Raw genomic sequence first — 26,895 nt, forward strand, 5'->3', positions numbered from 1 at the left:
ACATACCACCGCGCTATCATTACCACTGTACATCAGTCTGTCATTGCCATTAAAGGAGTTCGATCGCGGGCCTCACGCCTCCGTTACCTGGCGGCTCAACCGCAGCGAGCTGGTCGCTCCGCGACGTGCAGTACCCCCTAGCTGCCTCGTGCGCAAGTGTACACCTTGATGAATGTTTGCATGAATGCATGAATGTTTGAATGAATGCATGAACATTCTTCTATCGCAACGTGGCAATTAGGTTCGCATTGCCCTTTTCGCCTTCATTTCTGACCGACTACGCTCGAGATACGTGCAGGACGAGGGAGCACTTGTTGCCACAGTTCGAGTCATAAGTGTATATAAAAAATGGGGTTCGGTCGGCACCAGAATCCCGGGACGCTCGCCGCCGAGTCTGCACACAAAGCAGCCGCGTCGGCGGATTGCCTCGAAAGCGCGTCATCCCTATTTCATATTTGCCGCGCGTTCGAGGCGCGTTTTCAAAGAAAGTGCTATGAGTTGTGCCGCGCCTCCGCCAGATGGCGCCATGGGTACCGCGACCGAGAGAAGACGCAGTGAAACATCCCCCTGGATGTTCCAGGTAGGAGCTGAGGTGGCGGTTTCGAACGCCTCATAGTGGCAGCGAAGACGCCAGTAGCGGGCCCGAGCGGATTTTTCGGCCCTTACAGGGGTGAATGACGACGGATACGCATCCGCTTGCTGAGAGAGAGGCTGTGCCCCTGCCTGCGGACACACGACGGTGCGGAGTCAGCGCGGTGCTGCTGCACCTACCTCGCCACGTGGGACCCCTTCACCAGGCCCAGAATCAGGCAGTGGGCGCTCTATCTTCGGCAGCACCACTCTCACCTCTAAGGCCGAGCAGTGCGACTCAGCTGATAATCCAGAGGGCAGCGCATAAACGAGAGTTTTTTAACTGGCTCGTGTTAGTGGCCACCGCCCGTGCTTCTGGCCAGGGCCCCTCAATCGCCCCGGCAGTAACCCTTGCTCCCCAGCCCACCACCTCTGAACTGCCGCCCGTCACCCGTGCGGCGGACCTGCAGTCGCAGCCTGCCACCACGGACCAGCCGCCTGCAGTACCCACTAACTGGTTGGCTGGCTGGAGCCAACACCCAAACGCTGACGGGAACGAGGCAGAGGTTCCAATAGTGCTTCAATCGGGCAGGAGCAGAGGTTGTCGGTGGTCGCTCAGCGAGCGCGCTCGAGCGGCTTGAAATCAATGGTCGAGTGAGAAAAATTTTTTTTTTCTTCAAAAAAGCATCACGTCACGTGTCACGTGTCACGTATCACGCGTCAAAAGTTTACGCATTTGAAGGAGTAGCATTATCCACCCGCAGCCCACAGCAAAACAGGTGTTTGACTGCTTGTGAATCTTTGCTCTCGACACCGGCGTCCATCTGCGAATGTAAACTTGTCCCGACTTATTCTTGTCCCGACTTATTCGCACACGCCCGCCCTTAGGGCGAGTTGCCATCCTTATGTTAATAAAGTTTCATTCATTCATTCCTCAAAAAGTCTTTGTGTTTGTCGTCTCGGGTGGTGAGGATTGATAAGGAGGGGTTAGGGGAAGAACGGCTGCGCAGCAGCCCGCTGCGAGTCCTGGTATATGTCTTTCCAGCCACGCACCGATGCCGAGATCGGAAATCGCAAGGGCGGAGCAGTCTCCTTTGCCTCTCGACGTTCCGAGAGTGCCTTCCTGACTCCGGTGCCACTCCTGCTCGACCCGCTCGCCGCCCGGGCCTTCGACCACGAGCACTGTTTGACTACTCTTGCGAGTACGCAGCAGCTGGACTGGAAAATCCATCTCGGTGTGGTCGCTGTTGCACGAGCGGCGATACATTCGCGGCCATAAACCTGCGTATTTCTTGTTGCGAGAAAGTGTGGTCCTTTTTCGTCCGACATCAAAGCCCCGAGCGACTCTTAGCGCGGCAAGGTGGGAGCTGTGCGGGAGCTGTGAAGAGTTACAGCGGCACGCTAGCGTAAGCGCTAGTAGGTGAACTTCGCTTTAAAGGCTAGGCTTAGGAATGCGACCCGACACTCTTTACTCGCTGAGTGACTGTTATTGTTTCGTGGACAGTGTTCTTGATTTCATTCCGATACTTCCATTAAGCAGAGCGTCAAGAAATTCAGGCAAGACAAACACCGCTGCATTCGCAACACCGATGTTCGTCCGTACTCATCGCTTTGGTGACTGATTCTGCGAAGTTTGTTTTAGGTGCGGAGTACCTAGGACGGCACAACGTCCATTTGCGTCCGTGCGCAAATCATTTGAGATCTCAAAAAATCACACAGGCACCGGCAGTATTCGATCCTGTGTCCCTCATCTGTAACAATGCGGAGTACCTTAGGACCTCCCAATGTCCGTTCGCGTCCATCTGTGCGCACACCACCATCAAGCGAAAATAAAGCGAAATTCGATTTGATCCGTGAGTAGCAGTTTGACTCAGGAAACAATCAAGGTGCAACTCACGGCTCAAATCGAATGACGGTCGGGGCGCAAATGGGATGTCACTAGGGGCGCAACTTGGATGTCGTTTCAAGTCCCCGTACTAAACACCATCGCCATCATCCACGGAATGGAGATGCTGCCATTTTTGGGTATTGCGAAAGCTCTCTAAGTGGAAAGATGGCGTCTTGCAAGAAAATGAATGCATTTTTCGATAGACAGGTGGGTCGACCGAAAGCTTTGATATGATCTCCGGACACAATGCACGTGCATGAAAGCGGGCTCCGATTAGGTGGAAACAATCCCCTGAAATTAGCGAAGAAGGAACGGTTCTAGATAAGACAATGCATGCATTCTTTATGAAGAATGTGTAAAATAGTATACCTTCATCTCATAAACTACGTATGGGTATACATTTAGGTTGGTTGCAGATGTCTTTACTTAGTGCACAAAAAATTGTCGCATGGGTTCGCGCTTTGTTTCGAATTTGGGTCTTCGAAAGTTTGACGTTCAATTGGACGCACTTTTAGAAAAGATTTTGACGCGGTTTTGATGTTAGAGAGCTTTCCCACTTCTCCCAACTTGCTTTAGGAAAGGATTTTTCTTTTGCAATACTGTGGGGTGCAAGTTTGCTTCCAATAAAGGTTATTTTTAAAAGTACCTTGCTTCTTCCTTCACGGGGTAACATCTGGTTGAATGGTTGCATACAGGCCTCCTAAGCCTTCATGCAAGCCGCGAAGCTGGCCCAAGTCAAGACAGTCGCCGTCAGGAAAGTCCTCAGCCCGTGTTCGGGTTCCTACTAAACGAGCTGAAGAGGGCACACGTCTGGACCCGCACCAGGAGCAACGCAAAGACTATGAAGACCCACTCGCAGAACACTCTTCGTTCTTTCGTAACCCAGAGAGTGTCATCATTACGCGGGTCACCCTCGAAGCATACCTAATAATGGTTGAAGCAGCTCGAGCGAATCAGGACGCTTGACCATTCGGATGAGATGAACACTAAACGTTTTTTTCGGACTTTCTGTGTTCCGCTCGCCTCGCTTTTGAGAGCCACGACATCTATCTTGCAACCTGGGCTATATTATTGGACCTTTTTCGAGGTCCGCAATTCTCAGCAATCGTCTCGGCCAAACCCTCAGATGAAAAGCGGCTAGGCTTTCTAGGGCATCACGTTTTATTTCTTTTTCAGCAGCTCATGGAGAGTTCGCCGGTGCACACCAAAAAATGTTACGAAGAAATAGGACAAAGTCGTTTAAGGCTGACCATGCCACCAGTGACGGGGTAACAAAGATAACAGAAGTAAAAAAAATCTTCCTGGATCACTGCAGTTTACTGTCGGGAATGTGGACCTGCCTACGTGGCATTTATGTAAAAGGGAGAGGTACGGGCTTGTGCGGGAGGGATCGAGCGAAGGAATGTTTTGTGTACACGTTTTCACATAGTGACTCTTCTGGGGGGCGTGATTGACCACCATTTTTTAGCTCAGCGTTGCGGCCGATACAAAGCCTGGTACCCGAAAACAGTCCATTGTTCAAGGCACTCACTGCCGTGTTGTGAACAAGATTAATGAGCTGTTGCTAGACTTTCACGCAACATCCGAAGGCATAGTTTGTGGCATCGTCGAGGGAGTACGTCCTCAGCACCGGAATATTGAATTCCAAACATAGCGAAAAGTTAGTGCCGTCAAGAAATAAAAAACCAAAACTGCTGGTGTTCCTATTGAATTAATTGTCGGTGGGATATCGCGTAACTCCAGCTTAACGGGCGTGCACAAACATGACGGGGCTGAGCATCCAACAATCTCGTGATGACTATTGACGATCCCTGCCCGACCGCAGCATTTATGAAATTCAGAAATAGTAATACGTTCATCTCGTTTCATACCTCATCTTTCCTTCTACTTCGCAGGTATGAGCGCAGCACCTCGTCCTTGGTCTCTCTCACCGCCTATGTAGCAGCGCGTCCTTCACATTGCTGCCTACTTTCACTTGATGGGCCACGTGACAGCTTGCGGAAATTATATTAAGTACCCAACGCAAGGCGGGATGCCATTTCGTACAATATAAACAACTCGTTCAAGAAAATTGTTACACAAGTACGAACCGACTTAGGACAGGGACCCGCAAAAGTGAATGACAAAATCTGGGTTTCTTTCCCAAAGTATGCAAGAAAGCAGGTATTTTTGGCACGTCATATGTTGCTTGTTTACTGTACAATACTCTACCTGAGACACTTATAAAGAGCAACGGTACGGTACTCCAACATCATGTACAAGTTGGACGAAAGTGAAGTTGGTTTTGCATAATGAGTGTTTTTTTGTAGAAGTATTTTGTAGAAATTTTTTCAAGAAAAGTTGGACTCCAGCGTGTTTGTGCTCTCCGCAAGCATCGCAACAAGCGTCAGTGGGGAGGATTTTTGTCTCTGCCCCGTCCTTCAACTCGACAATATCCGCCTACACAAGCCGGTTGGGAAGGTATGGAAACGGGTTTTTATGGGGTTCTTCATGGGTCTTTCCAGTGAACGCTGCCTGCCCATCAAAAACAAGCACATAAAAAGCTCTCGGTTCATCAGGACCCAAGAGCTCTAGGCTGACCATCTTTGTGTACAAATTGTAGTTTAAAAGGCTGTTAGGCGTTCCATCCGCTCACACGGTATTGATGAATTCGATTATACCCCACGCCGAGTTGTAGTATCTGTAATGAATGGGCCTAGGATTGGCGTGAAAGTCACGAGTCAGTGACCAGTGCGTGCACGAGTAAACGTTGCTTTATGCATGACGCAAGAAAAAGCAGAAGACAAGGCAGGGAAGCACAGACGCGAGGCTAAAGATATAGGCGTTACAAAAGGCAAGACGCTAACGGGAAAATGTCCGCAATAAAGAAAAGAAAACGCCCTACGCGGTTTTGTCGCAGCCCCTCGGGGTGTTGAAGTCCCGACGCGTGCGGGGTCGATGGAGACGTCACGGCGCGGCTGGCTCGATGACCGGGTCTAGGCCACGTCGCATCCAGGAACGGGACGTCGGGCAGGCATCGTCGACCTTGGCGATGAGTCACGGCTCGATGGCGTAGCTGCGGGTGTGGGCGGAGGGTTCCACCTCCAGGTCGAACCGGACCCGCGCTCTCTCGCCCAGCGCGTCACCAGCTCTAGGCACGAATAGCCCACGGATTGTCGGGATCAGCGGCGGACGGCTCTCGGGAACAGCAGCGGTTGCGCTCCGGGTCTTCCCCGAAACGATCACAGGGCCGCGCTCTCAAGCCCAGCGTGTCACGTGATCACCGGCCTGGTTCGATTTTTTTCCCACCCACTCATGTCAGCTGTGCGCACGCTCTCCTCTTCTTCCTCGTCAACCGGCGCTTCATCACAGTGACCTTGGGTCTAAGAAAGTTGTTGGGGAGCAACAACTATTCTAAGAGTTAAATAGGCAAGGTGGAGATGGAAGAAGTTCGTTGTACCGACGGAAAAGTTGCTGCGCGCAGTCCACAAGAGCACAAGTCCTACCGGCACACTTCACCGAACAGCACACGCACGAAGGGTATAGAAAAATTCACTGAACAAATGTAGGACCACAATTACGCGTTAAAAACCACTGAATAGCACACACTATGTACAAAAGAGAGGGCGACAGGCGAGGATTAAAATCCACTCGTGTAGTCAGCCCCTGGATTATCAGTTCCCTTGTATTCGCCGGCGGTTTCCTGCGGGCGACCCTCTGACTGGCTAACGATTACTCTGGTGTGGACTATAGTTTCATCACCGTGCCGACGGTGTCTTTTGGTGTCCGGTCGCTGCCCTTGAGGCCATGAAGCATTAAGTTCTGCTGTTGCGATCTTTCCTTGTCCCTTGATTTCTCCGCGGAAGTTTGGTTTTCGGACCGCATTTAAGACTTTTAGGCTCGTCGACAAGCCGGGCAAGCTTTGATGAAACGGCGGTGACTGAGTGAATGCCTTGTTTAACACGGGTTAACATCTTGGTCGTTGGACCGTCGATTTGCTAAGTGCCCCGTTGCACATGCGCGATAGTTTCTTGGTGTTATTATCGAACGCTCCTGAGTTGCGAACGTCCTTGTCTTGGGAACAGCATGTTGGCATCGCTGCTGCGGGTGCCCAAACTTTTGTCTTTCTTTTGAGTGAATTACGACGATAAGTGTCGCACTTCCTGACAAAACGTCGTACGTCTCGCCGCAGGGCTCGCCAGAAATAGTCTTGCAAAACGCAGTGAGTCGTCCTTCGGACACACTAGTGCCCCGCCATGGTGCTCTCAAGGGCTACTCGAAGGATCGATTCCCGCAGTTTCTTTGGAACGACCACTTGTTTATACGTTGTGCCTGCGGCAAGCTGGTACAGACGGTACAATATGTTGTGTGATTTTACAAAGGAGTAAATTTGTCCTTTTTCAGATCTAAAAGTCTTTCCCGACTTCCGGAAACAGCATCGAAGGGTCGTGTCTTGTTGTTCTTGAGTGAACTCTTCTCTGGGGATATGAGCGCAACTGACTCGAGGCACAGTTAAAAACTCAACCTCGGCCTTGCTTGTCTTGGTGACAGCCGAAACCGGAAAATCGGCGGGTAGCTGGGTGACGGTTGGAGCCAGTGCTACATTCGGGCCATCTTTGTTTTCGAGTTGCCAGTCGGGATCCGGTATCTGAGGTTTCTTCACACCTGGAATGTTCTCGATCACGACATTATGACTAGCTTATCCAGGCAACGGCGGTAACCTCGCCCACAAAGTACGGGTTTTCGACGTAGATATTGGCCTCCGGGAGCTTCTTGACTGTCCTGTCCAAGAGCAGTAATCGGGTAGTTTTTCCCGTTAACTGGTTTTCTGCAACAAAGTCTCGTCGGACAAGACCGCTATTGCTACCAGTGTCCCGCAAAATGGTGACGGGCTTTCCGAATAGTCTTCCTTCGACTTACCGGCATTCCTTGCCCTAGGCAAGAATGTTCCTTCACGATGCCTTAGCAATACTTGATACCAGGATTGTTATCACACTTGTCGTCATCGAGCTCGCCGTACTGCTGTGGAGTTTCCCGAGGTTCAGCGACAGCAAAAGCAGCAACCTGCTTTTTGCCATTTGTACGGTTCCTAGAGTTTCCGGTTCCTACAGTTCCTACAGTTTCCGGTTTTGTGACCGCGGCGACCACAAGTAGCGCATTTGGCTGGATCCTTAGGGGTGTCGCGACCATCTCGAGCTCGGTGTCCTGGCCCATTGCATAAAAAGCACTTGGGTGGCACTTTTTCCTGTGAGTCGGCCGCGGTTTTTGTAGTGTCACGGGCGTCTTCGGAAATCTTCCCATGGTTCGAGAGGTTTTGCGCATCTAGAAAACGATCTGTAGCCTCCGCCAGGTCGTTCAGTGTCTTACACTTTCGCTCTTTCAGAAAAATGGCGAGCTTAGGATGGCAGCAGCGAATGAATTGTTCTCCAATCATTTGATCGCGAAGAGCCTCGAATGTTTTTGCACATTCGCCATCTCGATCCAGTGATCAAAATAACCCGTAAGCCTTGCCGCTAGTTGTTTCCCGGTTTCGCCATCCTCAGCCCTCGCCTTCCGGAACTTTTCTTGGTAACCGTGGGCTGTAAACCAAAAACGCTGAAGCACTGCCCTCTTTACTTTTGCGTAATCTCGGGAGTCTTCGGTGGTCATGCGGCCTATGATGGTAACAGCCTCCCCGCTCAAGCACATGCATACAGCTAAGGCCCATTTGTCCTGGGGCCACTGCTGTCCGGTTCCCACGTGCTCAATCTTTCGCAGGTACGCGTGCAGGTCATCGCGCTTCTCGACGAAAACAGGGAGCAGTTTCTGCGGGTTCATCGCAGGCGGAGTTGCAACAACTTCACCTCCCGCGGCGACATTTGGTTGGATGGTACCACCACCCTCTTGGAGTCGGATCTTTAGCAATAGGAGTTCCTTCTCTCTTTCTGCAGCTTCTTTCGCTCTTTCCGCGGTTTCTCGGCTGGCTTCCCTCTAGGCGGCTCTAGCGGCGCGTTGCTCTGCACGTTCGCCCTCTATCCACGCCCTAAGCTCTTGTCTCTAGAGTCCCAGCTGAGTCCCCATTACCATTAACTTCTCAAGATCCGTGCTGCTGAAGCTAACGTTACAGGCACACTCGTGGCTCACAGACTCCTTTCGGCGGATGTTAAGAAATCCTAGCAGGCTCGTCACTTTTGTAATGAATGAACCCATGATTGACGTGACAGTCACGAGTCAGTGACCAGTGCGTGCACCAGTAAACGTTGCTTTATGCATGACGCAAGCAAAAGCAGAAGATAGGGCAGGGAAGCACAGACGCGAGGCTAAAGATATAAGCGTTACAAAAGGCAAGAGGCTAACGGGAAAATGTCCGCAATAAAGAAAAGAAAAAGTCCTATGGGATTTTGTCGCAGCCCCTCGGGGTGTTAAGTCCCGACGCGTGCGGAGTCGATGGGGACGTCACGGCGCGGCTGTCTCGATGACCGGGTCAGGCCACGTCGCATCCGGGAACGGGACGTCGGGCAGGCATCGTCGACCTTGGCGATGAGTCACGGCTCGATGGCGTAGCTGCGGGTGTGGGCGGAGGGTTCCACCTCCAAATGAATCCGGACCCTAGCTCTCTCGCCCAGCGCGTCACCAGCTCCAGGCACGAATAGCCCACGGGGTGTCGGGATCAGCGGCGGACGGCTCTCGGGAACAGCAGCGGTTGCGCTTCGGGCCTTCCCCTAAACGATCACAGGGCCGCCCTCTCTAGCCCAGCGCGTCACGTGATCACCGGCCTGGTTCGATTTTTTTTTGCACCCACTAGTCGCAGCTGCGCGCTCGGTCTCCTCTTCTTCCTCGTCCACCGGCACTTCATCACAGTATCCATTGCGAACGGGAAGGTTTACATTCCGCACTGAACGGGAAGGTTTACATTCCGCACTACGAAATTACGTGCGGATACTTTTACCAGCATCTCCAGTGAAGGCCGAACAACATTCTAGACGTGCATTACTGAATCATTTTTTAGCAGTTCGAACGGCTTGGCTAGGCCTTCGGAAAATTCGAAGGTTATTGCGCGCCTCGCGCATAGTGCACACTGATCCCAATGGGAAGTGAGACAATCTCTTGGCCGAGTCAGATTGCAGAGCCCTATGCTCAGATTGGTCTGACCAGACTGAAACCTCTTCTGTGTCCGAAAATTCGCCATTATCCTCGGCTTTAAGTAAGCTTACCACTCTCACATTTCTGCTGTCGAGTTCGGAAGAGCAGCCACCATTTCGCAAAGGAAACATCAGAATCATCACGAGAACGCAGTGTTTGTTACAGTGTGGCGCGAACTTTGACCAATTTTTTTGGAAAAAACGGGAATTGAGGAATTAAAAAAACTGATAAAACATTTGATGATTTGATTGTAGGGTTTAACGCGCCGACTCAACACAGGCGATGAGGCGCGCTGTAGTGGAGGGCTCCGGATTAATTTTGACCGCCTGGGAATCTTTAACGTGCGACGAAATCTCGTACACACGGGCGTTTTTGCTTTTTGCCTCCATCAGAAAAGCTGCCGCCGTGGCCGGGAATGGAACCCGCGACCTCACTGATAAAACATTGATCGCGCATAACTGCGCCTCTTCGCTGAATGACATCCGTCGACGGCAGAAGCTAATGTTTACTCCCCTCAACGTGAGCGTGTTACAAGCATCCGGAAGGTTAACATCGGTCGGCCGTATTCGATTCTGAGAAAAACATTTTTTTACCGGAAACAAAATCCCCCTTTAAGGAAATAGCAAAAAATAGTAGTAGCATAAATTAGTAATGAAAAATTAGTATTAGTAAAATGGCGAAAAAAGTAGACGCCAATATTCGTGCTATCCTGGTGATCGTGGTTAGCACCCTCGACCCCGAAGCTCATCCAAAGAAATGAAATATGAGAAATGCGCATCTACTACTTCGAGACTGGAACCAAAACCAGTTTATTTGGAACTATTTGGACGCAGTAAGACAAAGAAATTAGTTGGGTTTAAGGCGCTGACGCAACGCAGGCGATGAGGCGCGCCGTAGTGGAGGGCTCCGGATTAAATTTGACCACCTGGGGATCTTTATCTTGCGCCGAAATCTCGTACACACGGCCATTTTTGCTTTTCGCCTCCATCAGAAAAGCGGCCGCCGTGCCGGGAATCGAACCCGCGACTTCGTGCTGAGCAGCATGACGCCATAGCCACTGAGCCACCGCGGTGGGTGTATCGTCGCTTTCGTCCGTGTTTTTTCATCACACTCTTGCTAAAATTCGATGTTAAAGATAATGGAATGACGGGGTGCTGTGGTCCTGATTGCAGCAACAGAAAGGAGTCTGGAAAGACACTTTTTTCGATTCCAAGCGACAAGGCAGATGGGAAGCGACGAGCGATATGGATTCACAGGACTACAAATGTTCCTCCTTGTACTTACTTAGCGCGGGACCGAGATAGGTGGTACTGACGAAACTTGGCGGTTCAAGCGTACAAAGGCGCAAACGTTACGTGTTGTTGTGCGGATTTCATTCCAAAGGTTACACCAGTTTTGTTCTAGGTGCAGTGATGAACCTCGGTCATTCGTTGCGAAATAGCATAGCGTTCTTTGCTTGTCACCGAAAACGACGGGTGATTGAACCAAGAAAAACTGAGCATTACCTGGTATGAGCGAACTGGAAGCTTTTTTTGCTGTTCTCGCTTTGACAAGGGCGTTGTCCCTTGCACTGCCTCATTGACCTTATGAAATACTCTAAAATACTCCATAATCAGCAATCTGAAATCCTCTTATAGCACCCGCCATGGCCCCTTGGCTTGATCACTTTGCCCAAGAAAGACAATTGTACATGTGAAAGCATATTTTTAACCATTTGCTTTCCAGTGTAGCACGACCAACAATTATGTATTTTTTCTCTCCCACTTTGTGGTTTATTGATATTTAACACTATCTATCGACAGAGAAAGAATCCCGGACCTTAAAAAATTAAAGAGAGGGCAGCACCTACTTCCGTGTGCTAAAAATATATTGTTTACGCGTGTCAACTCGCATCGAGCGCGGTTGACTCAATGGGCTAGTGAAATGTGACCGAAATTGTGCAATTCCATTGTTATTACGAATAATAGCAATGCAAACTTTACGTCATTGTCTTCACCTGAACAATGAATCATGATTATTAACGTAGCTCTCTTTTTCAAGGGATACATAGGCAGCCAGTGCTAAGTGTGCCCTAGTGCCCGTACGAATGAAGCAATGTTTTTCTAACTTCATATTTGTGATGTCGGATGTCTGTTTGGATCATATAAAGCTTCTAACAAGCCTAAGCAAAATAATACATTTCTGGGCATCAAAGAGTTAAAATTGCATAAATTTATACCCCCATGTATGTAATGGCCCTCCATAGCTTCGGGTTGCGATCCAACAGGTATTTATGCGTATTTTTCTTGAGAGTTGATGATAAATAAAAAAAATGAAGGAAGGAAGCTCACACTAACGCATAACACTTGAAGGTAGCGAAGCTGCACGCAATCTTCACAACCATCCCGGTGGTTTAGGTTCACAATTGCAGCCGATTTGTTTCTTCTTCGTCACCGCAGTGACCTTTAATCCATCTTTGTTGCTGTAACAGCGAAGGAGAAGCAAATCGAAGAAGGAGAACGAACAAATGGAATGCGGAAACTTGAACTAGGCGCCCGCAGGTGCAACGTGTACCCTATCAGGTGTTCTGTGTCGAGAAGTTGGCGCGATTTCTGTCCCCACAGCCACAGTTAGGTGCGTAAGCCGTTTGACTATCGGTACTAACTCACAGTCCTAGAGAGTAGGTAGGACGAATAAATGTCACTAGGTTTATCTAGGGAACACACGTTCGGCTCCTGCAATGCCGGTGACTTCTATGCTTTAAAGCCAGCTTCGCTGTTAAAAAAAGTTGCAGATAACATAATCGTTTTGACCTTAAGACGATCGACGCAATACCCTTACTTCGACGTGGAGGGAGCGTTTCAGAACCTGCTTGCTACAGTCACAATTTATGCTTTTCAAGCACTGACGTTCAGCGAAACGAGTGAGGCTACCGGCAAAAATTTTAATCGCCGCTCACGGGAAGGACAGATGCATCTACATTGTGTGACTTAAGATGCGGGTGTAAAAAGTTGGGGGTGGGGGGCGTTGGTCATTTTAAACGAAAAGGAGACAGTTTTACTGTTTTAAAGTGTCCGTACATGAATTGGCCGGACTGAACTTCTTTGTTTTGTTTGTTGCTAGGAGTGACAGAGAAGATGTTTACTCAGTGTGATGCATGAGGAATTTGGGCAGAAGAGCTAGAAAGATGGAAGGGAGCGTTAAGGTGGAAGCCGAAGTGCGGGGTTAATTTCTTACTTTATTTCTTAGCATATGCTGGGATATGATCAGGTTGTGTTGAAGAGGGTGAATATTTCCTCGTATTTAACGCCATTTTAAATAATTGTTGGACGCTTTGTAGAGCGAATCATCACGCGCCTGGATTTGTGGTCATAAGCGTTGTTTTGTATCCTGTGCAGGGTTCCTGATTTTTCGGCGTTGAGATCCCCGTCCGGCACTGATACGGATTGTTTTCCTTGCAGTAAAGTAAGGAGACATTATATATATCTTTCTTGGAGAGGAATGAGGTATAGACGGGGTCGAGGGTGCATGATATCCTAGTTCGCATGCTTTTTGGTCATCTGTGGCCTTTTCTTCGAGGCCGTCGTTCCTAGGGGTCCATGTAATGTTGTGAACTTTCTGCTGTGTGGATGTAGATGGAAGAATCTTTCTGAAGCATTTATGGAATGCTGCAAGCAGGGAACAGTTTAATGGCACTTTGAGAGTGTGTCATGATGTTTTGGCTTCTATTCACAGTTCAGCCAGGCGTATTCAGAAGAGGGTGACTCCAGTTTCCGCTTCTTGAGTTCTTTGCGCAAGGGGTAACGAAGTCACGACGATTGTCACGGGTGACCACGACAATGGTTGCCCTCGTACTGTCGAACACCCTGGCGTCGGCAAGTACCGTGTTTTGAAAAGGGGCTGCGACTATTATCGTCTCCTGTGATCGTCGTCATTTGATGTAGTCCGGTTCTAAAACACCGGGAGGCTCGTTTTTCAACACCTCGCGCTAGAACGTTTTATGTCCGTCGACAAAAATGCGCACTAAAAGAACACTCCGGGAGTTTCACGTCGGTGAAGATTGCCCGTTTGTACGGTTATAATTTTTTCTAAAAAATGTGTTCTTGCTGCGTCACCCAAAGCTCATTACCAACCCATTCCGGAACTTCAAGAAGCCCTGGAGCGTCGAGCCTTGGATTCGGCGCTGGCACGCGGCCTCCTGGACATAGGAGGCTGACCTTTTGCTCGAGTAAATGTTTAGTCCTGCTTGTCTTGTCTCCTGTCCTTGTGTAGGATTTGAAACTGTTTTTTGGTGCGAGGAAAGCTTCTATGAAGAGTAGCTGGATCAGTGGCATGTTTCTCATGGCGTCCAGAAATGTCTTCTCTGAATATGTGCTTATATTCGTTAGGATGGCCCATCCCAATTTTGCTTTTCCTAACCACTCCCTTTTTTCTCGGTGAGTGCCCTGTCTGATTTCTTTAACGGCGTTATAATGACCACATTAACTTTTTCGGTGTCATGAAAATCGGGTAGTTGACGGATGCGTTACATGCGGTCCGGATGATGGCTTTTAGTTGGTTGTCTTCAGTGTGGGCAAGGTTGTTCTACGGGAGCCTGTACGGTATCCGGATAATGACCAGTGCCCGCTATGTATTGTCATTTCTTATCTCATTCTTGCTCAACGCCTCGTTAGGCGTTTGAAAATGTAGGCCAAGTGGTGAACGTCTTCCGTTTTTGGTGATTGTAAGATCGGGTGTGCCGTTCACGGTTACAGACGGCTCTCTGAAATGATGTACTCACCAATTTTTAGGGTGATTTCTAATTTCAACGCGTTGCGCCAGCGATTGCTTGCCGCAAAAAGCATGCAGCGATGACCGGGCTACGAGAAGTTTGAAAGTAATTTAAATGTCTGCCCGTATCATGCAACCTACTTTGTTTTATTTTCCATTAAAGTATTTTTGTTCACTTCAAATCATACCCTACGGCTTTTTGAAGTTTTGTCGAGGTTGGCGGTAGTCTGGTGCCTCCTTTTTAGCTACTTTACACGTTGACGACCGCATCAGTCCTGGTAGAAGAGTTGCTTGTGTGATGGCGCAGGTTTCGGGAACGACTGGCTGAGTTTTCTGCCGAGCATGGAATTGACGATGGGGCGTAGAACAAACTTCCCTGCGGAAACGTGGCGCGTGTTATAATTACGTATCGTCGTTGTTTCTTCGCCTCCGGCACAGTCACATTGTGCTCTATTTCAATTTCAGTGCACGCTAAAGATTATCAGAAGGTTGATTATAATAAGGAGCACCCGACTACGGTGCATTTCATTGGCCAAATGTAGCTTAGGCGCATATATACCCACAATTTGAAACTAATTGTCCTTTTTTACCCACTGCAGGTGTCGCTGGGCAGTATTCTGTGTCCCGATGAGCCCCCATATGCGACTAGCTACCCGCCGCGGTAGCTCAGTGCCTAAGGCGTTGAGGTGCTGCGTACAAGGACGCGGGTGTGACCCCGGCAGTTGTGGCTGCTTTTAAAACGGAGGGGAGAGGTAGAACTGCTCATCCATCGGCAATCAGGCGCACGAAGGATCCCCAGGTGTTTAAATTATCAGGAACCATCTACTGCGATGTGTCTTATAGCGCCAGCGCAGCCTAGGCGCATGGAGGTCTCCAATTTAAATTTTTTTTGTATCTGTCTGCTCCAGTCGTGATTTCCAATTGGAAAAGATGGCGTACTTCCGTGGAAGTTTGATCAGCACGGATGATAGCGAATGGTTAGCACCCACGGAAAAACGGGAAAATGAGCCTAGTGAAGCCATCTCGATACACACACCGGATACAATAGCGTGGATGTACTAAACTCGTATTAGGCTTGATCTTTTATGCTACGATGTCCGCACATAGTGTATTGTACGTGTCCCAAAATGTCTGTGTAGTGCGAGTGAAAATCAGGCACGAAGTGGTTGGTGGAGCGTTAGAGTCCAATGGTACCCGACACAAACGCTCCACATAAATATAACCAACATGTAAGCAAAAGCGTCTTCATGAATCATATACTGCCCACAATTGCAAACTATAAAGAGCGACCTCTGAAGATTTGTCATTCCAATCCAATGGGGCACAGGTCAGACGCATATATATCATCGACCCCAAAAATGTAGTAAGATATAATAACCCGATATACGTGCAGCGCTTCTATTTTCATTTTGATTCTTATTCTGGGGCACTTAATGCGCGACTAATTCTTGCTTCTTACAGGGAGGTGAGGCGGAGAAAAAACTGAGATGCTAAGAAGCCATTCATCAGCAAGTGAGTTGGAAGAAAATCTGCTTGGTAGGATGAAACTTAAGCTACTACACCGCATCTGATCCTGGTTCAAGATAGCGCCAACGACCGAAAGAAGTTCCATTGGCGTGCGATTCCCCTTGGAGAAACAGACAGTTTTAAAGAATGACCCATTTTGTCAACAGGACAACCGAGGTCAGCAGACTCTGGGCGTGTTCCCGGGCCGTTAAAATGTGCAGAATCCTGTAAGGTCAACTCTGGGCCGAGTCAACACGACGAAAAGACCTTGCTGTTGCAGCATCAAGAAAAAGACAGGCAACGTCATCTGTCTTTGGGCCAGTAAGCAGCTACACCTTGTTGCACCGAAACCAGAGAAATATTTACTTATGGTGGACAACCCCGGGTCTTCATGAGATAGGAAGAGGAAGCAGAGAATCATCGTACGCCATGTACGTTCGCACGCTTATGAATAAATTCCCTGTAAAATGCAGGTATTGTATGTTCATCGTCATTAGAGCCTTGAGACTTCAGTCTTCAGAAGAACACACTAATTTCTCATGATGGCTTCATTTCATGTCTTTGGCCTAAGTTTTTAGGCAGGAGGCTACATTGAATTGACTATGTCCGCCTTACATGCCTGTTTGTCTCGCTTTGTGGGCGCCTGGAGTTTGGATCCAACGCAGAGCTAAACTTGCAGAACATTCTTAACTCAATACGTCTGGTTTCAGTTCAAATACGTGCAACTAACTACCTCCAGTCTTGTCGCAGGCCTTCCCCGAAAAGTGTGCGTCAAGGCTGCTATTTCTTTGCATGTTATTGCTTATTCTTCGAGCCATCGGCCCTTTTCTGGGTTAGATAGCTGCGGTTACGACGCTATACGTTCGGGCTACCGAGTAAGCATTTATTTGGCATCAAGTTATTGAAAAAAAATGGCTTAACATTATTCTGCGCATAAAACGGCCCTTACGCAGTGAGGTGGGCACCTTGGTTTATAGTTTAGTGCGGCGTTGTAAACTTTTACAAAAATTTATTCAGACTTCTCTAAACAATATGTATTTTGAGCAGCTTACCGGGATATGGCGGTGCAACAACTTTTTCGTCGTCTTCCGACCCTGAAATAAACAGTTCTTGTTAGTCAACAGGTTATGTCCTCCATTCTTGTTATAATTGTGATACATTGTTTTGAAGTCTTGCGTTTTAAGTTCACGAAGTTCATAGTAAAAGCACCGAGAATCCCTTAGCTATTAGGTGCTTGTCGTGAGAAAACCTCGATGTACAAAACGCAAACTCTCCAAAACGCCTTGCATCGTTCACGGAGGGCTGGCCACATTGCTGCACATTATCTGGACCTTCAAGCAAATTCGGTCATCCCGCTTCTAAAAACCATCCTTCCTCCTTTCCCGTTCATATTGTCACGAGAAGACGATGAATAGGGCAACACAGCGTGGCCCTCTCATCCCAGCTTACAAAGACGAGAGGATCTGTGGGTGCACACTGCCTGCGCGGGCTCTGGCTTGGCCGCCATGTTAATAAGCTGCAAATAGATCATTCATCATTTTTCGCCATGGTTCCTGTCGTCTGCGCTGCCGCCACGCTACATTCTGGTGGAGTGTGCGGGTCCCTCTCCGTCCTGGCCCCAGCTTCCTACCTCATCATCCTTGGCGCACTCGTCGAGAGGGCGTGACCCGCGTCGGCAGCCCCAGCCCCGCCGCTGCCATCACTGGACCACGTCCCCCCGCCCCACATCCCCCAGACCGTGATGAGCCCATTCAGAACCGTCATGACCCCATGACGTGACCAGACGACGACGACGTGTCCCCACCCCAGTAGTCCGACGTGGTTCCGGATACCTTGGACGTTTCGTCGGTGCCTTGATGAGGTCGTGTCGTGGAACCAGGCATCGTCCACACCATCACCGTCCTATGTGGCGGCAAGGACTTCATTGTACATTGTCATCTAATCCTTCGTCCTCACCACAGTGCCTACAACGGCAGCGTCGACCTGGAACGTCGCTTTCGACCGGGGGGCCAGGTCACGAGAAGACGACGAAGAGGGCAACACAGCGTGGCTCTCTTATCCCAGCCTACGACGACGAGATCTGTAGGTGCACATTGCCTGCGCGGGCTACGTCTTGGTTGCCATGTAAATAAGCTGCAAATAGATCATTCATCATTCTTCGCCATCGTTCCTGTCGTCTGTGCTGCCGCCACGTTACAATATGAACAACAACCCCTTCAATCTAGAGTTACGATGCCGTTGCACCTGATTTTCACAAACTTTAGGGGGGGCGCTGGCGCCACACTTTGGAAGCCATTCTGCGCAGAATCTGGTCCATTATTCCACGCCGATGAGGATCATCGCCTCATCCTCAATTTAATCAAGATTCGTTCAAACCTAGAGTTGCAAAGCCGCGTCCCCCGCTCACTTCAAGCAAGAGAATAACGGGGAGAGCCGGCTTACTTCGGACACTGGCTTTTCCACTCAAAGAACCCTTCATTGGTTCCGTTATAATATTATGCTTTAAAAGTCAGGTCCTCAAGAATATTTTCGTTAAGCCACTGCTTACAAGAAACTCCTTGGTTGCTGTGAATTATCCAGGCCGCAGCGCCTTATGAGCAGCAGATATTATCAAAGTCTGCATCTCGGGAACCATACCTAATGATAACATTTCTCCTAGTGTGCCTCTCATAAATCACTCTGATGCCACGAGTTAGATTTTTAGATGGTCTAGATTTTTCTCGGGATGGTATTTATTAACAACCCCACCTAATAATTTCACGTGGTGGTGCTTCTCTTGGATATCTGAGCGATGTTCCTCAATCCACGAGGGCATGAAGACACGACAGACTTAATTGAGAATTTTTTATGGGCCATGCACAGAAACCTAAGGATCTTTACGTGCTTATTGTGATCATGGGTGGCTTTTGGGCAGCCGTGAATGCATATTGGAAGTGCTGAACATGAAGGGCAACCTATTTAGGCTTGGACCTCCTAAAGGCGTCGTCAGTTTCAAAGGAACCTAGACCATGGGACGTAAGGTCAATTGACGGAAGGCTAAACGCTGTGACTTGCTGAGAGAGTGGGGTCGGGGTTTTCTACCGCTACCTCAGGCGAAGACTTCATAATTGAGTAAGGTAGGGGCTGCAACTGAAGGTGTAGTGAGGTCGACTTGAGCTGATGTTGAAGGAACTGAGGTAAGGGGAGCGCGACGTGCACTGAGTATGACGTTACAAGGGGCACGTTTTAATTTTTAACTTAGAGGTTACCTAACGTTAAGCGCCAAGATAAGACGTTGAACACCAACAGTGCACTTGAACGACAAACGCCTGGAGACCGTAGGTAAAGTACCCACTGTAAGTCTAACTGCGTGTAACAGCTGACGTCGTAAAACCCCGAAGCCAGACCTTGGGCCCGGGGGCCGGCTACTAAGCTGTTGCTGAGTGCAGTGGTACGCAGCATAAAGTTGCGGATACACGCATCGCGAGTTTGGTCAAGGCTTTAAAAGGGTGGTGCATTTTGGGCACGCCACAAGCAATCTGTCAAAGAATAAACCAATTACTTAAAGCACAAACAACAGAAGCTTCTACAACAAAATATTGTTGGCCGTACGATGTGTTCTACATGCGTCAATACAACAAAATGTTTGAGACGCACCAAAAAGTGAAGGCGGGCAGCAGTGTATTAGAAAATACTTATATGCTGCTCCGTACGATAGCCCATGGGTTGTTTCAGCCAAACGAGCTGTTAATTTCGTTGAAGAGACCCATATGTGACAGCACACAGACATCACCTATAACTCTGCTTGTGGTGGCACATAACGGGCGGCAGCGACCCATATTTAGCAAACAATATTTATTATTCGAGCGCTGCTTCAGTGTAAATTTTCAGTCCTTCTAAACTGCAGTGATATCATCAGCAAGTTTCAAGTTTCCGTTGCGCCGGGTAATATTTATTTGAAGACAGTCAGCGAGTCCGTTGCGTGGTCATTGCCTTTCGGTACCAACTCAACTGTAGTTGCGTTTTGAAAAATGTTTGAAAAATTTAATATAAGAAATCGCTATCTTAGTCTGGGGCGGCATAGACTTACTTTCTGCGCACAAAAATCAATGATTGTGGCATTTCTAGTTTTAGTGGCATGCAGTTTTCAGAAATGCAGTGTGAAAGGTGTCTTACCTTGCGCTAGACGCAACTGTGCAATTAAAACAACTGTCAATATACAGTTCATGGCGCTTGGAATCCTGTAAAACAAAAATTGCAGCAACTGCTCATACGTTTTTGAGTAGAAGAATTATATCCGCTAACTTTGTGGTATAATCTTAGTCGACCGGTTGTAGTTGCAACCAGCCATTTGTCAGCGTGAGCTACGTGCGGATGCGCAAAGTGGTGCTCCTTGGGCAAAATGGATCATTTACAGGACATTAAACTTGTCTGTTGACCCAACACAAGATTTATTCTAAAAAAACGCGTTTCGGGAAATTCCTTCCTTACCGTGCCACCCGTCCTTTTCCTTGTAAATCCAATTTATATTTCGACATAGCGTCAACGCATGCCCACGCACGGTACGGCAACGCTAAACCAGGGAAACTGAGCAGTGTACGTTCCAACACCTTGCGGGGCCTGTTGAGGTGGCTTGTGTCAACTCGTCACGGTGGCAGCTGACGCGTGTTGCGACATGTTGCATTCCGGCCGCCTCGCTGCACGTAGTGGACTACGCGTGCGTCGAAACGGTGCCTTTTGCGGCCTGTGGCCTGTTCGGTGTTTCATGCCAGGCAGGACACCTCCGTTCCTTATTATTTGCGTAGGTGTTAAGGTGTGAAACACGTCAAGTATAGAATGGTTATGGAGGGTTGTGGGGCCCGTCATCGTATCATCGTAGCAGGATGAACCCGGCGTCACCAACCCAAGCCCCCTGCTGGGTTGGTGACGCGTTTGCTACCCGTTACCGCGCTTCGGCAATCACTTGCTTGTTTTGCTCTCACCAAAACCGGCATTTCAGCGACGCCATTTCCATATTATCTTCCTCTGCGCCTGCTCGGTGCTTGTGCTGCTGTGTTATGCTGGTGAGTCAAACCAACGTCCTTGTGCTGCTGAGCACACGGACGTGGGTTTGACTACTGGCCGCGGCGGCAGCTTTTCTGCTGGAAGCGAGAAGCAAAAAAGCCAGCGTGTTCGAGATTTCGACGCACAGTAAAGATCCAGAGGTAGTCAAAATTTATCCGGAGCCGTCCACTACGCCACCCCTCATCGCGTCGGCGCGTTTAAATATACAATCAAGCAATGCCTAATTGGCTTCCCGAAACTACAAATATTTTTCTAGATTCTTCATTTGTCGGGCTTCGATGACCACCCCTTCTTTCCTTAGTGTTGTTATATGATGGAAGTAGTAGCTCTGATATAATTTTTTTCGTGGCTATTTCCCTCCGTTCGTCACTATTTCTAGTTAACCTAACTAGTTCAAGCTGCGATAAGGCATTAATAGTTTTTGCGCATTAATTTCAACACACTATGCTGAAAGCATTTGAAAGGAGCACATTCACGCAAATATAAAACTATTACTGGCCGCGCTGGCCGCTTTTCTGATGGCACGGTATGATGTAAAAATAGGTCCATAAGTAGGAAAAGCAAAACCCTTTAACCGCACGGTGTAAGAAGAAAGGGGAAATAATTTATCTGAGAGTTCTTGAGGTGTACTGCTAAGCCAAAACACTGAAACTTTCTGTAACAGGAAGTGAAAAAGGCGATGAGAAAGAAAAAAGTTATCTTACAGTAATGTGCTATGAAACCATGTCGTTCCCAAACTTACTTTCCCAGCTATTAAACATCTTTCTCTATACTGCCCATAGTTTTAGGCTAGAGTGCTCACGATAATGCTCTAACTAGCGACCGTAGGGAAAGATAAGGGTGTAAACAGGCGACTTAAAAAAGCTCATTACTCAGAGTGCGCTATTGTGCATAATGCAATTTGATCTCCGTAACCATGCTACAATGCACAGATGAATATCCTGCGGTCTTTTGTCAATAGAGACCACTGTGACTCACGTTTTATAAAAATCTTCAGAGAATGTTTTAAAAACACTCTTCTTAATATTGGATATGTCACGGTATTTTCCGTCATTCTGAGAATTGTCTGTCTCACGTCAAGTCGCCTTCTATTTTTTTACATCCACTTTTAGACCGTGATGAGTAGAGCTATAAAAGCCCTATTGTTGGAAGCGTATTTCTAACTCTGATATGTTGTCGTATTCTCTGGACTCGGAAGCAGACATTTCTATTGGCCGTAAGCCGAAATATAGCATACTCTTTACGATCTTGTCATACAAGCATTGGAGAAAGACGACAATGTAATCTGCTTAGCATAAAACATTTCATCATTACTTTTCCCTAATTAAGGTGTACAGTGTAAAAAACCCCGAAATGCTTCTTATGTGAAAACTGCTGGTTTTAATTTACTTTAGTGAATTTGCGCCGTGAGTGAGTAAAATGTTCAAGTGGAGCCGAGCAAAAATGAATAAAAAAAACAGGGACGTGGGTGGCCTTTTATCCGTCTAGAAAGCCACAAGTTGCTACCGATGCTGGCTTAGGTATAAGACAATGACAAGTGCACCTTTGTGTCTTCTGGGATTCAGGGATGAAAGAGTGCAAAATATTGCACGTGGGGTGCTGGGTGCTAGAAGATTAACATCACTCAGCGTCACAGATGGGGAGCGTGTTAGGTCAGCAGGCGCCTTAAATAGCTCCGATGGGGCGAGGAGCCCTGGCTGTAGGTTGTATTTTCCAGCGTGGACAGAGTGCTGGCAACCATAAGTGTGCGACGCCATGCATGTGCTTGCCGGTTCCCATTGATAAGGCGACGTCGTTTACATGGGCCGTACACAGTTGAACGTTTTCTTGTACAGGGTGTGTTGGAGTGATTCCATAACCTACGGTGTGCCTCGTTAACGTTGGCTCTTAAAGAAAGTGGCTGACCACTAATGGCTGCAATTGAACCCCCCCCTTACCAGCGAATACGAGTTGGTCGTGGCTCAAAGGCCGCAAAGGGAGTGCCGTAGCAGGGCTGTTTTGTGGCAGCGTTTGTGCGGGCAGTACTGTGTCCAACACAACTCAAAAGCACTACCTGGACGTCAAGAACTGTATCGCGCAGCGTCGATCAGGCTACCTGTCTCAAGAAACGAGCGAAGTCGTCGGCACAGATCAGCTCATTTCCAGCTGCCGTATATTGGTGTCAGCCACAGATTTCTCGGCTCTTGGCGAGCACCTTCCCCTTCGGCGGCTCGGCCGCTGGACGATAAATCTAGCTACTGTCCAAGGTAACACTGTACTCACTGCTACGCTAATGTCGTACCTAAATCGCTGTGAACGCTCACAATTTCTTCGAAGCATTACTTGGATTTTGTACTGACTCTGCCATGGGTAACAACTCTGCCGTGGATAAGGTGAACCGCACCTCTGTCGATATCCGCGTCCGCAGGCAACTGCGCTGCAGCGTATTGATTTCGTGCGTCCTGCCGCTTTCTTTTGAAATTGTGGCTCCATTCTCCGGTGGTGATGCTGACTTCTCAAGGGCAAGTAGTGCATCACTACACAATTTTACTGCAATTATTCATATCGGTTGACACCCAGGGCGAGACTTGGGTGGTAAGGGCGGCGACGGCGGACGCAGTGGCGTGTTTTTTTTCTTCTCCTGCGAAATGCGCATGCATACGCAGACACGGCGGGCACTGTCGTGGCGTGCTTTAGTATAGCTAAGAGAAGAAATCGTCCGCTAAACTTCTTTGTGAATGCCACGTATAGCTGACGATACAGAAGGGGTTGTGCTTGGAGTCCGTATTAAGCCTAAATTACCTCAATCATATAACCGCCCTGTTTCTGTCACTAGAGTTTCTACAATTTCCATGCGGAATACGTTTCATATGTATGATTTGTTCTTGATTGCTTTTCGGATGCACTTCATATAGTGATCGTAATTTTACGTGAGCTTCTACACTTGCGCGTCTTCATGTCAACTACAGGGCATCTCACGTGTGCAGATGGTGGAAATCTGAGCGGCAAGTTAGGCTGCACGTGATAATCAGGATGCGTCGAAGCCGAACGCAACACTGGTAAGATCACGGAGCCTGGGGAGATAGCGAAGACGCGTAACTATAATAAGCAGCTATACATAGAGCCCTTTAAAGTCGGCTTTACTAATATACATAAATGCATTGTTTGGAAGACGTTTCTAAGGGGCACATGAGCATTCCGATGACAAGGTTGAAGGCCCAAGGTACCTTGTTTATTATTTTAGATGCGACGGAAGTGTTCATGAATAATCGTTGGAGATGGACAGGCGGGTTTCCTAGTTAGGTCAACGCAGAAATATTTAAAGGGGCCCTGAAAGAGATATTTGCGATACATTGGTGTTCGCATTTTCAGGTGAATCAATGTCCTAGTAATCACCTCTCTCAAAAATATTTTGAAACCGGTGAGGTTTAGTGGGGTTATTGCAAATCAAAACATCGCGTTTTCCCCCACGCCGTGATTCTATCTCGTTTTGTCCACCTCCTCGCATCGCGCCAGCGTGACGGCCCGTGATGCCTCGCTTCTCGGTGACGTCTACAAGAACATCCGGTTGAGGGCGTCGTCTGTTACTGCGATATTCTGCGACGCAGCATTGCTCTGGGACGGGGCCGTGTGACTTTCTCTGCTTCGTTTGGGTTCTATTTTATCAATGTGCTTGTAAATCCTGCACTCTGCTCACGGCTGGAAAAGCTGATGGAAGGAATGGGGCGGGACTTTTTCGCTTTCACACCACGTCGAAAGATCACGCGAAAACAGAACGACCCTGTCCTCACGCGTTCACGGTGACTACACATTTGGCACATATGGGAGTATCAAATATCTGAGGTAATGACTAAAGCATCGACTCCCAAAATTTGTTACAGTGAGCAGAAGCATGCGTTCTAAACCAACGTCAGTTTATATATTGCTTAACTGGCCACTCGTTCGCGCGAGGGGCGAGCTTCGTCGTGGTGTGATGACGCCATGCACGCGCGTAGACAGGGAGCTGTAGTATTCCGTTTTGTTATTCAAAACGAAACATACGTGTTGACGTGGAACGGTGCAAAGCAGATATATCCAGTTCTTCTCGACACTCGTACGGAGCATCGAAAGCCTAACGTGCGAGTACCGATTTCTCAGAAGCCGCGTAACTTGGGCCTTCACGGCAGCGCAAATATTTCAGCAAGCCAGTATACGAGGAGTCGGGGCAGATGAGCAAAAACGACAGGCCCGAGACTGTAGCACTTTCGTAGACGAAAGCAAATGTTTAGATTCCGATCGATTCTAACCATTTGTAACCGTAACAAAACACTCCTGGAAAACACGGCTGTGCAATAGCCGAAGGGCTGCAAGCTTCGGCAAGGACCTTTTTTATAGTGGCGTCCTGCATATTATTTCACCCGCCCCCCCTTTCATCTTATTTTCCGCGAAAATCCTCCAGGACTAGGTGTTTATCAACTGCTAGACAACAACACCGTAACAGATATTACGGGCTGTCTCGGAAGACTAGTGTGAGTTGTGTAGCCGTGCGAGCCTAACTCTTTGTTCGACTGGGCATATGATTGCACAAAACAATTATTTCACCCTCGTTTTTTGTTATGATGACCTGGAGCCCCTTTTCCATCTATAAAGTCGGGTCGTTAATTTTTTACTTCCTCAATGCTGCCAATTTCGATATGTGTGGGATTTGGTTGCTGGTCGCGGCCCTATTTCCCCCCCCCCCTCCCGCCCATCTTTTCCCCCGAAAAAAAAAACACCTACCTTGTGTCTTCTTTGGATGTATGGGAGGAAGCTATGTTTGCACTATGTAAAGACACACAACTTTTGCAAAGTACACACATCAATATTTCTTCCTCTGCAAGAATAATTGTCTTTTTATATATACTAAGCAAGAGTATAAAACAACAAAAATCGGGACTATGACTGACAATGCATTTACGTTTGATCTGTTAGTTGGACAGTTCAACTAAAAAGTTTTGTTTTGGATTCGCGAATACGATTCGCAAACCATGTCACTTACAGGCAGAAAAAAACACTCCTTCCGGGATTTGAACAGCGGACTTTGATTGAACGGGCGCGATGCTCTAGTCCACTGCGCCTCAAAATAACTGGAGGATGCGTGGAAACAGTCTGTATAAGAAATTGAGACCCACCCTTTGCGTCACAACGTGTTTCGCCTGATTTGGAGGATTCCTGGCTGGTTAATGGAACATATCTTGAACAACAGCTGCGCAGCAAGGATCCATACAGCACCCAGCATAGCGGACCTCCGGCAACAGCGCTTTTCGGCTGCGAGTGCGATATCGGCTTGCGGGAATAGCGCTTGCAGTGCTTGCGTTTTACGCTTTACACAAAAAACTTTGGTCGCTACATATTCCTTTTTACTTAATAAACCTTCTGTAAGACACTTCTGCTCTAAACAGAGCTTATCTTTTCTACAAGCGTTGCTGGTCGCACACGGATGTGCTGTTTGTAAATCCGGGACACGAGTTGTCGCCAGTGCGAACGGACGAATCGTCGTAAGCCGAAATACTGATCGCATGTGTTGAGCTGCATGAACTTCATAGATCTTACTTTGTTTATTACACTGTAGGTAGAAACCGAACGAAGCCACGTCAATTACGACACGAATGCTGTCGGCAGGCAGTTTTAGCTTCTCCATCGATTCACGATGAGCCTTCGGGCGATCGGAATTGTCTGGGTCTTAGGTCAGCGAGGCAATCACACCACGCGGACATTCGATCGGCCGACGTGTTCGTGTCGCCGTCGCCATCGTATGATAAGGCGGTCCGCCAACTCGGAAGTCGGCGCGGCCGTCGTGTTGGCGTCGTGTCGGCCGAACCAGCGCGCCTTGAGAAGCGTGGTAATAGAGTAAAAAAGATAAATATGGAACAAAAGGATATCATTAGCGGGCTGCAGAAAGCCCCAATTAACCAAAGGCGCTCTACGCGACCATTGACGTGAAGAAGACGACGATGCTCTTCGCCGGAAGTGAGCGAAGAAGACGTCCAATTGCAGGATTTGTGCCTCGCGACGTACAATGGAGAATTGATGACACCCAT

The 26,895-nt window shown here is 48.4% G+C and overlaps 1 protein-coding gene across 1 annotated transcript in view; it reads right to left on the minus strand.

The window, feature by feature from the left end:
- LOC144137645 (uncharacterized) overlaps nt 1–26,895 on the minus strand; it is a 110,508-nt gene that overhangs the window by 81,308 nt on the left and 2,305 nt on the right. The window contains exons 2-3 of the mRNA XM_077669584.1: nt 19,970–20,034; nt 16,867–16,908 (exon numbers count right to left, since the gene is read on the minus strand). Coding sequence (XP_077525710.1) covers nt 16,867–16,908; nt 19,970–20,034 — 107 coding nt within the window. The remainder of the gene's footprint in view (nt 1–16,866; nt 16,909–19,969; nt 20,035–26,895) is intronic.

The sequence above is a fragment of the Haemaphysalis longicornis genome, unplaced genomic scaffold (genome assembly GCF_048455015.1).
Source record: "Haemaphysalis longicornis isolate Haplotype H1 unplaced genomic scaffold, Haemaphysalis longicornis Haplotype H1 scaffold_43, whole genome shotgun sequence".
Classification (NCBI taxonomy): Eukaryota; Metazoa; Arthropoda; class Arachnida; order Ixodida; family Ixodidae; genus Haemaphysalis; species Haemaphysalis longicornis.